We start from the raw sequence: 13,092 nt of genomic DNA on the forward strand, positions 1-13,092 counted from the left end.
CCTTGTTCCAAACTTGCTGTCAGAGCCACAACTTTGCTGTGCTCCTGTGAATGTTGGAAGAGGACCACTTTTCCCCTCCCGGGGGGGTGGGGGTGGTGGTGAAGTAGCTGCCAGATTCTCTTTGCTTTCTCTTGCGCGTGCTTACACCCCTGAGGCGCTCGGCTTTGTCCCCTGGGGCCCAGGAGTTCTCAGATCTCAGAGCAGCTAAGTCTGGGATTCTGAGCCGGCAGCTGCTCTCTACCCTAGCACGGCTGGAATTGGAGGAGAGGGAGAGCTGAGTGGGCCGTGTGCTCCTGCGCGCCCCTGCCGTCTTCCTATTCCCTCACCCCCAGCTGAGACCCAGGCCCGAGTGGGGGAAGTTGCTCCCCGTAGTTTGCAGGGTGGGTGGTTTCAGGGGAGAGGGCTAAAGCCCTGTGCCGCGGTGGGTGGAGGCCAGAGCCCACCCCATCCATCATTTGGCAGCCACTAGCCCTGGGGCTGACATGGCCATTAAAGGCTTGGAACTGAGTGCTTAATCTCTTCCAAACCGTCGCCCCCACACCTTACCCCTGCCCTAGCCCCTCTCAAAGCTTGCGGGTGGGAGCCACTGATGAGAGAGGACACAGTGGGACTGAGGCCACTTCAGCAGTACCTGGACACTTAGGATCCCTTTCCCCAACCTTACAGGAGACAACCCAGAGTCAAACACAGAGAAAGCCTCCAGAGTGGTGTTGTGGCCCCTCTGCACCCCAATACCCTGTCACTCCTCCTGCTCGGCTTCCAGCGGGGATAAAGGCTGAACAAGTAGTCCAGGGGAGAGAGGGCAATGCTTAGATGTTGGGGGAGGGAGAGAGATGCTACTGGGAGCCTCCACCTTAGGGAGAGGAGCAATTTAGCCACTTCTTCCTGTTTCCCTAATCTGTTACCTGGAGGGCCTCATCCTATTGGCCGAGAGAGTCACGTGGGACCTGGCTGGTTTCTCCACTCCCTGCTGGATACTCCACGGGCTTGATCCCTGTGTGACGTCAGGCAGGTTTTTAACCACTCCTCACCGCTGCCCTCGCAGTTAGATGGAGAAGGGCTGTCAGGGCTTCCTTAGACAGGTCCCTTGTCTTGAAGGAACTCTAAGAGGTGGGGGCTACTTTGACAGACAAGGAAACTGAGGTCTAGGGGGTATGCGACATACTTTAAACAACAATCCATGGTGGGTACCAACTGTTCTCTTTAGGGTGATTGGATATTCATGAGGTAATAGAATCTAGAATTTGAAAAGAGCTGTGTGTGTGTGTGTGTGTGTGTGTGTGTGTGTGTGTGTCCCCTACTGAATGCTGAGGGGCAGGGCTGAGGCAGGGACTTACTGTGGAGCTCAGGCTAGTCATGAACTTGTGATCTCTCTGCCTCAGAGTCCCAGGATTGTAGACGTGTACCCCGGGGTCAAAGGCGTACACCAGCCCTCCTAGCTTCAGAATAGCTTTTTTTTTTTGTACTAAATGTCCCCTCCTGAGGGCCTCATGTCAAGCCAGTGGGAGGTTGGGCTTCTACAACTAAGGGAAGGGAACTCAGGCCTGGTGTGGTGGCGCAAGCCTTTAATCCCAGCACTCGGGAGGCAGAGGCAGGCTCGCTGTGAGTTCGAGGCCAGCCTGGTCTACAAAAGTGAGTCAAGGACAACCAGGACTGTTACACAGAGAAACCCTGTTTCGAAAAACCAAAAAAAAAAAAAAAAAAAAGGAACGGAACTCAGCCACTCCTCTCTCTCCCTGCTCTTCACTGATCCAGATGCAGCCTTTCTCTGGAGAATTTACAGGGGACCCATGTTTAAGGAGGAGCGATTCAGGCCTTGTCCCTTGTTCTTTGAATAAGACACCTTACTCTTGGTTTTTTCAAGACAGGGTTTCTCTGTGTAACAAAAGCCTTGGCTGTCCTGGAACTCTCTTTGTAGACCAGGCTGGCCTCAAACTCACAGAAATCCCAAGTGCTGGAATTAGAGGTGTGCGCCACCACCACCTGGCAAAGCATCTGACTTTTAATTAATTGTTCATTTGTTGTCAGTTTTTCCCCCCTCAGATTGTGTGTGTGTGTGTGTGTGTGTGTGTGTGTGTGTGTGTGTGTGTGTGCACGTGCATACAGACACACGCTTATGCGGGTGTCCGAGGAGGTCAGAAGGGGGTGTCAGATCTCTTGACGGCGGAATTACAGGCAGTTGTTAGCATTCCTGTGTGGGTGCTGGGAACTGACAGCAAGTGCTGTTAACCTCGGAGCCATCTTTCCAGCCCTGTGATTTTGAGTCAGGTTCTCCTGGAGTTCAGGCTGGCCTGCAACTCCTCCTATCATATAGCCCTCCCAAACTGAAAATTTAAGCGTGACAGGTTTTTTCTTTCTTACTTAACTCACACACTCCCTGCACCCCCATTTACTTAGTGTTTGTGTGGGGTCAGGGTGGGGGCAGGAAGCCAAAGTACCACCTGCCAAACACACTCTGTCCTTGAGTGTATTAACTGCCCTATTTTCGGGATGGGGCTTGCTAGGGCTTGGACCTGTGAAATCCAACATGCTAAGCCTTTACTTTACCTAAGCCTATACTCCTTGCCTCTGTTTTCCCATCAGTGAAATGGGTCTTGAATACATATCTCACTGCTTTGGTGAGGAAGGTCTCCTGGGTTGTGGGTAGTAATAAAAAAAGCAAAATAGCCTGGCTGACGACTTGGTAGGGGGCCCAGGATGCCTTCTGTAGATGAGGGCTAGGACTCAGGGCGGCTAGTTTCCTGTGTTGATTAGGGCCTTCTGTGTCCTGGGGAAAAGCAGCTCCTGCCCGGAGGCAACTCCATATCTTTATGGGAACAAAGGCAAAGGCTATTACTGGTGGAAGGGAAAGAGATGTGGTAGGTCCCAGCTATAAGGAAAAAAACAAAACAGGTTTAGGACCCCGGGGGAGAGGCAGGGGCTCATCTCCTACCCTCCCCCCATCTAGTTTACTGGAAGGACGAAATGGGAGCTTGCAGAGTAGGTCGCCTCTGCTTCGATATGCTCGCTGCCCCTTACCCACGACCCTAAGGAAGAGGCGACACTGAGAGGGTCGCCTGAGGGGCTTCTGGGAAGTTAAGGAAGAGACACCCCAGAACGAAGAGTGGGTGGATGAGGCGGGTGGATGGGAGCAGCTTTCAGTTGCAGTCCCAGGTAGAACCTGCCCTGCCCATCTGTCCTTGAGCCTCAGCCCCTCCCCCATGTCTCTTCTCCAGGTCCCTATAGAGCGACATGATGGTGGAATCTGCATCGGAGACAATCAGGTCGGCTCCGTCTGGTCAGAACGGCGTGGGCAGCCTCTCTGGGCAGGCTGATGGCGGCGGCGGGGCTGGGACCGCAGGCACGGCCCCGGTGGCTGCGGGTAGGGACGGCTCAGGCAGGGACGCCGCCGCCAGCGGAGCTGACAGCAATGGCGAGATGAGTCCCGCGGAGCTTCTGCACTTCCAACAGCAACAGGTAGGAGCAGGCTGACTTCCCCAGGCCTTTATCCCACCCCCTCTGGGTCACCGGTATCACTGTTTCTCTGCCTAGCAACCTGGCTTTTAGATCTGTGAGAAGAGCCAGCCTGCAGGGACTTCTGTGTACCTCCTGTTCTGGTGGCTAGTCTGAGCCTGAGGAGCTAGCTCTAAGTGGTTCCTGGGGGCCCAAGTTTATGGAGTTTGAAATAGTCCCAGCAAAGCCATAAGGACCGAAAGCCGCCTGGGCAGCAGGCTTTGAAAGTCTGTTTTGAGTGGCTGGGTGTCTTGGCTCTTAACAGGCACGTGTCCTGGAAGCTAGCTATATCCACAGGGCTGGCTGGGGTGGGGTGCTGTACACACAGGAGTGTCTTTATTTTGTACTGTGAACCATCCGTCATCCCAAGGCTGCCGAGGTTTGCTGATCTGGGCTATGAAGAGGTTAAACTTATAGGTACCAATGGCCAAAGCTTCTGGAAAGAGGCCCAGGAAGAGGAGGGAAAAGCAGTCACAAACATATACACATTTTTATTATTATTATTATTATTATTATTATTATTATTATTATTATTATTATTATTATTACTGTTGTTATTAGTGTTATTATTAATTAAGATTTGTTTGTATATTTTTAATTATGTGCATGTCTGCATTCTGCATACAGTATGTGTTTATGCGTTCAGGCGCCTGCAGAGGCTCCCAAGTGTCAGGTACAGAGGAGCTGGAGTTACATAGACTGTTATGAGCCACCTGATACGGGTACTGGGAGTTGAACTCAGGTGCTCTGGATGAACAGCAAATATTCTTTTTTTCTTTGTTTTTGTTTGTTTTGTTTTTGAGACAGGGTTTCTCTGTGTAGTCCTGGCTGTCCTGGACTCACTTTGTAGACCAGGCTGGCCTCGAACTCACAGTGATCCGTCTACCTCTGTCTCCCAAGTGCTGGGATTAATGGCGTACGCCACCACCTCCAGGCTGAACAGCAAATACTCTTAACAGCTGAGCCATCTCTGCAGCCCAGGCTTATGTTTTAAAGGCTCACACCAGGAACCTGTGGGTTTTCTCTTTTATGCTTATAATCTCCACCCTGAAGTACAGGGCTTCAAGAGTTCAAGACTGGCCTCTGAAGATCCGGGGACACTGAGTGGAGGACATAGGTTATATAAGGGCTGGACTCCCTATGTCCCAGCTCCACCCAGTGGGTGGGGTGGAGGGGACCATGATCAACGGGTACAGAAGAGCCAGCCCAGCCAGCCCTGATCTTGGGAGTCTTCCTTTGACTTTGCCTCTTAAACCATTTGCTGGTGGCCTAGAAAAGTAGAACAAGAGAACCCTGCATGTGCCCCAGGCCTCCATGCCTCCTCCAGACACTGCTGCCACTAGGCTCCTCCTACACCACACCACCCAAGGCTGTAGGGTTGCACTCACTGGTGCTTCAAGGGGGGTCAGTGTGCTTCAAAGAGGGACAAAAGGTTCCCGAGTCTTAGCCAGTGCTGTATCAGCCTTATAACCCTGGCCACTAAAATCCTGAGTTGTTAGGCCCAGAAGCAGTCGGGTGTGACAGTCCCACACACTTGTTCAAGTAGGCATGCACAAGTAAAGAACTTAAAGTTTCTCTGTGAGTTTGCATATGTGTGATCTTGTGTATAGAGGTCAGAGATGGTTCTAGGGTGCCTTCCTAAAACACTCTCCATCTCTGTGGGTTTTGTTGGTTTGTTGGTTTTGTTTTGAGACAAGATCTTACTGTGTAGCAATGGCTGGTCTGGAACTTGCTAATGTAGACCAGGCTGGCCTGGAACTCAACAGAGATCCACCTACCTGCTTCTGCTGAGATCAAAGGAGTGCGCCATCACACCTGGCAGCTTATTTCTTATATTACATTTTGCGTGCGTGTTTGCATGCGTGCGTGTGTGTCTGTGTGTGTGTATGTGTGTGTGTGTGTGTTCATGTTCACACATGTTTGGGTAGTGTCCATATGCCACATGGGCTGGAAAGGTGACCCAGCCGTTAGGAACACTTGTTGCTCTTGCAGAGGATTTAGGATTGATTCACAGCACCCACATTGGCAGGTCAACCATCTGCAACCCCAAACTCGGGATTTGATGCCCTCTTCTGGTCTCTGTAGGCAACTGCACTCATAATCGAAAATATACATAATTAAAAATAAACCTTAAGAGATATATATATCTCCTAGGCCACATGTTTTGTATGGCTGCTTTGGACCCTACTGGATCTCTTTGCAAGGAGATGCAAATTTTCAAATGTGGCAGGACGTTGGAGAAGCTGCCTAAACTTGAAACTTTAATATAAAACAAAAACAAACAAACAAAAAAGCCTGGGGCCAGCAAAATGGCTCAGGGGCTTGCCATCAAACCTGGCAGCTTGAGTTCGAACCCCAGGACTTCAAAGGTGGAATAAAAGAACGGACTCCAACAAGTTGTCTCCTGACCGCCACATATGCCCTGTGGCTCCTGTACACACATGTGTACCCACAAAGTAATAAATAAACCCTAATTTTCAAAAGCAAAATAGAAAGCTTGTCATGAGGCATGAACACAAGCCTCTGGGTAGCTGGGGCGATGTTTGGGTGGGATATACAGAATTGCCTGTTCTGATCAAGTTTCTGGGCTCCGCCCTGTACATGGGCTATGACTTACCACCTCAATTCCACGGTCCAGTTGTTCCTGTTTGTTTTCAGGACCGTCCCAAAGTCCTGGAAAATCCTGTATCAGCTTCACAAATAAAGTGGGATGTAGATTTGGAGGCAGGCAGAGGGCCGGTTTATCCATTTGGACTCACGGTGGGCAAAGTGCCCAGACCCAAGGAAAATATGTGAGACTTAAAAAAAAAAAAAAGGTTTCATTGGCTCCAAACTGTGAAAATAACCTGCAAAATTAAGATTATGAAATTTTCAATTAAAGGGAAACTTAGTCTGTGGGTCCTTCTTCCACTTCCAACAGATGAATTGAGGCTTTGGGGGAGAACACCCAGCAATTCTTGGTCCTCCAAAACCAGATGTTATTACTGGTGGGCTAAGCAAAATGGAGAAAGAGAAGTTGATCTGTTGGCTCCACCCGCCTTTCAGCCACAAGCAGGAAGTCTGCGGGAGACAGCATTTGGATTCACTGTGCCATTAAATGTCACTAAGCCTTACCCTCCCTGGGGAGGGGGCAATGTCATTCCCCCCTCAGAGAGGAGGCAGCCCTGACAGCTTCCGGGTGCCACTGTCAGGATCGGCCTTCTCTCTTGTCGGTCCCACTGCAGGCCCACGGTGATAGAGAAGGAAGAACTGCTCACACACAGTAGGTGCTAAATACATGTGTCGGTACCTGATGAGTGATAATGCTTCTTGCCTGACTATAAAGGTCTCTTAAAACCAGAAGGAGGGGGGAAAAAAAAAGGCAAGACCCACGAGATGATGGACCGTTGGGTAGAAATACTCACGGAACCTAAAGGTTGAAGAAGAAGAAAAGCATGACATATAATAATAATAATAATAATAATAATAATAATAATAATAGTAATAATAATAGTAATAGTAATAATACACTTATACCATGCACTCTAATAGTAAAAAAATTAATAAGAATGCAGAAAACAAAAGCAAACTTAAAGCCAAGTATAGGAGCACATGCCTATAATCCCAGCACTCAGGAAGCTGAGGCAGGAGGATCTCAACTTTAAGAACAGTCTGGGCTAGTTGATGAGACTTAATCCAAACATCAGCACTCCTGAGACTCTGGTGACAGCTGAGTGGAAAGACTGCTTGTGTGCAAGTGCGGGGACCTGAGTTTGGACCCCTAGCACCCACATAAAGTTGGGTGTGGGAGGGCAAACCTGTGATCCCAGTGCAGTGTGTTGGGGTGAGGGGGAGACAGAGGATCTGGTTGGCCATTTAGTGTAGTTGAAACTATAGGGGCTGGAGAGATGGCTCAGAGGTTAAGAGTCCTTTCTGCTCTTCCAAAGGTCCTGAGTTCAATTCCCAGAAACCATATGGTTTCCTCTTCTGGTGTGCAGACAGAACACTGTATACAAAATAAATAAATCTAAAAAAAAAAAAAAAAGAAAGAAACTATAAGCCCCAGGCTCAGTGAGAGACACTTGAAGAACAGATAGATCAAATTTCAAAACGTAAGGTGGCAAAGCGATTGAGGAAGACATCCCAGGGCCAACTGCTGACCTCTACACCTGCACCTGCACAGGTGAGCAGACTGGCACACACATGTGAATACACACACAGAGGTGTACAAGCATACCCTTTGAGCACTGTGGTACATGACAGTACTTAGGAGGCGGAGGCAGGATGCTGAGAAATTCAAGGTCATCCTCAGGTACATAGAGTTGGAGGCTAATCTACATGAATCCATGTGTTTAAAAAAAGGGGGGGGGCAGAGGGAAGGAGGACTCTGCCCACTGGCCTAAGTGGTCACTCTGGTGCCTGCTTAGAGACAGGTTTGACATTCTGTCACCCTGCCCTTCTAGAGTCTTCCAGCCCCGATCCCTTTGTCTGTGGGCCCCTGTCTCTTTGCTGAGGGTAAACAAGGTCTGGAAATACAGGCCTGGCCTTTAGAGTAATGAGCTGAGTGACAGCCAGACAGGGCAAGTCAGAAGTCAGGACTTGAGGCTGGAGCAAACAGTGCTGAAGAGGCTAGCCACGTCACTTTCAGAAAGAGAGCTGGTGTCCTGTTTCCATGCAACAGCAGGCTGGGACCTTGTTTAGACAGAGGTGAGGGGGCGACCCAGCTTAGCTGCCAGGCCAGTTGGCTGCGCGGAGTCTCTTGCTAGCTGCCCCATTTCAGTGTTTCCAGAGCCTTTATTAGTAACACAGCCACTGGAGTACCGAGCTCCATTGCCCGTCCATCCTCCACCCCCCAGGGGCTTTCCCCACATCTACTGTCATAGTCTCTGTGGGGACTGTCCTGTGAAGATGTGTGGGAGCACCTTTCAGATCCACTTGCTAGCAGAAACACTAGGGCAGGGACGGGGTGCAGCTCGGTTGGTGGAGCGCTTGCCCTACATACATCATGCCCTGGGTTCGATTCCCCAGCACAAACTGGGCATGATGCCACGTGCCTGTAGTACCAGTACTTGAAAAGTGGAGACAGGAATGGAAGAAGTTCAAGGTCATTTGCTACCACATTGAGTTGTAGGTCAGCCTGGGCAAGGAAGGCACACTTGAACCTCATTCTGCCTCTACTGCTGAAACTGCTGTAGAGACCTACAAACACCCGTTGGGCTTGGGCTGTGGGAGGTGCGCCCCTGGTTTTGGAAGGACTTAGGGACTGGTCTGGCTTGCTGGCAGACAGCTGGACTTGGAGCCGGGTAGAGCTGAACTGGCAGGGTGGAGGTAGGCAGAGCCTCTGGCCACTGAGCTGAAAGGCGTCCTGGGCCCCTAACGCCAGCATTCCCATTGTCCTTTGGGTTGCAGGGGTGACAGGTCAGAGAGGGTCACCAGAGGGTTGCCTAGCGTCTGGGAACTCCCACTGCAGTTGCCATGGCAACCGGGCCAAATCCCACCCTGGTCACATCCTGTGAGGAGATTCAAAAGAGTTGGGGGGCTCAGCACAGTAATGGGCTTTTAACTCACCCCCCCCTCCAAAGAGACTGGGGGGTGGGGGAGGTCAGGGAGTTGGGGGAGGGGAGATGAAGAATGGAAAGAACCTTTCCTCCATCTGGCCCTCTTCTGCCCAAGCTACTTAGAAGGATCTGGGAGCTTCCAGAGGGGATCTGCCCCGCCCCACTGCACACAGGCTGCCAACAGTCGTCTGAAGGCTCCCTGCTGGTCAAGGGGCCCATGTCCTCAGTACTCCAGCCTCAGTGCCCTGGAGTCCACCACTTCAGCTCTGTAACTAACTTCTCTTTGTCCATTTGGAGACAGAGTCCCTCCCCAGAGGAGCTGGAGTGTACAGAGCAAAACTGCCGGGGAGTGGGGGGTGCGGTGGGGAGGTTGGGGGATGGGGTCGGGGGGTTGGGAGAGCGCTTCAGAACCATACCTCGGCCACAAAAATAGATGGGGGAAGACTGACGGAGAAGTGATAGGACTGGAGGGCATGAGGGGCATGGCTGCTCTCCATTTCCCAAGTTATTGAGCCAAAGGCCACCCTATTTGCCAAGAGGTAGCTCCTTTAGGAGAGAGGAAAGGGCCCCAAGGCGGGGATGGGGGGAAGGGGGATGGGGGACGACCCCTGGCTTTCCTCCTGGAGAGGATGCTGAGCTTCCCAACTCTGGCTTCTGGGCCATCACCTCCTCCTCATGGTCACGGATTAGTCCTCTCTGCCAAGGACTGTGGGACTGGAGGAGGATTTAGGGGGATCTCTTCCTCCTGAGGGCAAAGGGCTTAGGGGGAGGTCCCCAGTCACCTATCGGACTCCCCTAGAACCTGCAGCAGGGGCTGGCGTTGCTTTGAAATGCCCTAATGGGAGGCTTGGGGAAGGGTCTGTCAGTCTAAACCCAGCCCTCTGTAGATCTAGGTGGGTTCAGGCAGTGTGGCATGTTAGACCCACATGTAGAGAATCCTACAGCTAAGAAGCTGGTGGGCCTGACTGTACACCACCCCGTCCACCCCTGCACTCCCTCCTTGTCAGTGGCTGGATACCATCACCTCAAACAATGGGACCCCAGCCACAGCTGGCTTTGGCTGTCACTGGGAGCTCACCTGTGCTGGCACCTACAGGGGCAGGATGGAGAAGCCTTTCCAGGACAAAGTCCTCTCCCTGGTCTGCACCTGCTGAGGCCAGCCTCTTGTGAAGAGGGAACCGTCTGCAGAGTTGGCAGGGAGGGCCCTGATACGGCGGTCGCTGCGGCCGACTGTACAGGGATGTCTCCCACCCGCCAGGGCCTGTCTGCCTGTGCTTCGCTGGTTTTCATTTTAATGATTCTAATTTGAGAATGTGCCGATGTCATTTTTACGAGGTTGGTGTAAAAAAAATTTACAGCCTTTTCCAAAAAGCTTTAAAAAAAAAAAAAAAGATCCAAGGGAAGCAAAGTAGCATCACTTCGGAGGGGGTTTTATAGCCTTCCCCACCACACACTCTTTGCCACCCCCTTTGCTGTGTAATTTCATCTTCATGTCTCGTCACTAGAGGACAAAGCTTTACTGCTCAAGAACCATGTCTTCTCCCTAGGCTAGTTCCTTACATGGTGGTTGCCACTGGCCTCAGGCCTCTGACCCCTGTCCATCCCCTCCCCCATCTGCCAGAAAGGAGTTTTGAGGAGTGGGTGTGTATGGAAGGAGCACTTATTAGACACCTGCTGTTTACCAGCCCGAGAGTTAGGAATCACTCTCTGCTTTAAGTCTTTCAGAGGACCGTCCCCCTTACCAGGTGTTGAATGAGGTGACCTTGGTCCGGCTTGCCTGGCCTGCGAGAGAACACCTGTAATACAAGTGCTTGAGATGCTGAGCAGGAAAGTCATGCGCTTGAAGCTAGGCCACAAATAGCAAGACTTTGTCTTTAAAAAATAGAAACAGGGCTGGAGAGATGGCTCAGAGGTTAAGAGCACTGGCTGTTCTTCAGGGGTTCCTGAGTTCAATTCGCAGCAACTACATTGTGGGTCACAGCCATCTATAATGTGATCTGTGCCCTCTTCTGGCCTGCAGGTGTACATGCAGGCAGAGCACTGTATACATAATAAATAAATACATACATAAATCTTTTTTTAAAAAAAGGAAACAGATGGGGCTATAGAGATGGCTCAGTGGTTTAAGAGCACTGACTTTGGACTCAATGACTAGGGTTCGATTGCCAGCACTCACATGGTGACTCACAACTGTCTGTATTCTGATGCCCTCTTCTGGTCTCTGTGGGCATCAGGCACATAAGTGCTACACAGACATGATGCAGGCAAAACAAACAAACAAACAAACAAACAAACACAAAAGACCATACACACAATAAAAGAAAAGAATTATTAAAAACAAAAAAACCCTCAACGGATTAGGGATGTGAGTCAGTCTGGTAAAAGAGCTTGGCATACAAGCATGAAAACTTGAGTTCTAGTCCCTGTGCCCATTTTAAAAGCCTGAGCTCTCAACGCTGGAAAGGCATAGGCAGAAGCAGGCAGTGTGTTGGCCAGCCAACTCAGCCAAATCCGCAAACTTGAGACCCTGTCTCAAAAAATAAAGGGAGCGCTATTGAGGAAGATAGCCGGTGTTGACCACTGGTCTCCACATGTGAGACAGACCTCCCTCCTGCTTTGCTTTTTTTCTACCTCAGGGCCTTTGCACCACCTGCTTTTCAGCCTTGAATACTCACTCTCCCTGGGAAGAATTGGCAGCCTGTGTGGTGAGGAGCCTCCTCAGGAGCCTCCCTTGGCGTGCTCTGTGCAGCTTGCCTTCCTCAGCATAAGGCTTAGCAGTGTCAGGATTTGCCTGTGTATTTGTCTGGTGGTCATTCGGCCCAGTAACTAGGCAGCTCAGGCAGTTAAGAGCTGTTGCTCCTTGAACTCAACAGTGGCTCCTGGGACAATAGGTCAGTGACTGAGCTGTCCTGGGCCTGAAGCTGACAGCCTAAGAGTGCTTCTCAGATGTGCGACTCTGGGATGGGCAGGTGGAAGTAGGATTCCCAGGAGCCTTCTGGTCTCCCCTTCACCTAAATCCAGCCTGCACTCAGCCCACACTATTGATCAACACAGGACCAGTAAGGTGGCTCGGGGGCTAAAGGTGCTTGCCCCGCCTGCTTGGTGATCTGAGTTTGATCCCTGACATTCACGAAACTGTCAACATACTATGGATGGGACTGAGTTCCGGTTTTTGTCAAACATTTCCAGAGGCAGACAAGAAAGTGTGGTTACTGTCGAGGGCTGCTCTCAGCACACATGTGAACGTGGGTTACAGGTGTGGAGTCTTCCATCACTCGTGGCCGGCTCTCGTTCCTTTTCCCTGCAGAGACCAGCTTTAGTTCTCTGGCTGTGCTTGTGTCTCAGGTGAGCCCTTGACCCCTTTCTGGATCTCCATGTCCCTTGTTTTAAGACAGGGTTTCTCTTTGTAGCCTTGGCTGTCCCAGACTCACTTTGTAGACCAGCTTGGCCTCAAACTCATAGAGATCTGCCTGCCTCTGCCTCTCTGAGTACTGGGATTAAAGGCGTGTGCCACAGCATCCAGCTGAGACTTATTTTTTTAATTAATGTATTTATTATGTCTACAGGGCTCTGCCTGCATGTACACCTGCCAGTCAGAAGAGGGCATCAGATCTCATTATAGATGGGTATGAGCCACTATGTGGTTGCTGAGAATTGAATTCAGGACTCCCCCAGAAACGCAGACAGTGCTCTTAACCTCTGAGCCATCTCTCCAGCCCCGAGACTTGTTCTTTTTAACACAGCTCTCATCCCTGTTCTCACAGCTCGCAGCTTCAGCCTCCCTTCTAGACCGGCTGGATGCTTTCTGATGCCATTCATCTGCCATAAGACACTTCTTCCTAATTGTGGAGATCTTGCTGATGACTTGGGGGTGCAGGAGGGGAGTTCAGCTCCCGTTAAAGAGACTCGAGTTTCTCAAGGTTAAGAAGGCACAGGGGCGTGAGAAGGGTGTGAGCCAGGTGAAGTGAAGTGGGCAAACCCTTCATTCAGGTGACACTGTGCAGTAAGCGTGACTACCCGGTGAAAAAGTTCAGTGACAGTGATAATACTTAAAGTCTGAGTG

General features: G+C 50.8%; 1 protein-coding gene across 3 annotated transcripts in view; it reads left to right on the top strand.

The window, feature by feature from the left end:
* Positions 1–13,092, top strand: part of Foxp4 (forkhead box P4) — a 55,217-nt gene that overhangs the window by 15,983 nt on the left and 26,142 nt on the right. For all 3 annotated transcript variants that reach the window (XM_051152829.1, XM_051152827.1, XM_051152828.1), the window contains exon 2: positions 3,216–3,456. In XM_051152829.1, coding sequence (XP_051008786.1) covers positions 3,232–3,456 — 225 coding nt within the window. In that variant the 5' untranslated portion in view covers positions 3,216–3,231. The remainder of the gene's footprint in view (positions 1–3,215; positions 3,457–13,092) is intronic.

The sequence above is a fragment of the Acomys russatus genome, chromosome 11, assembly GCF_903995435.1.
Source record: "Acomys russatus chromosome 11, mAcoRus1.1, whole genome shotgun sequence".
Classification (NCBI taxonomy): Eukaryota; Metazoa; Chordata; class Mammalia; order Rodentia; family Muridae; genus Acomys; species Acomys russatus.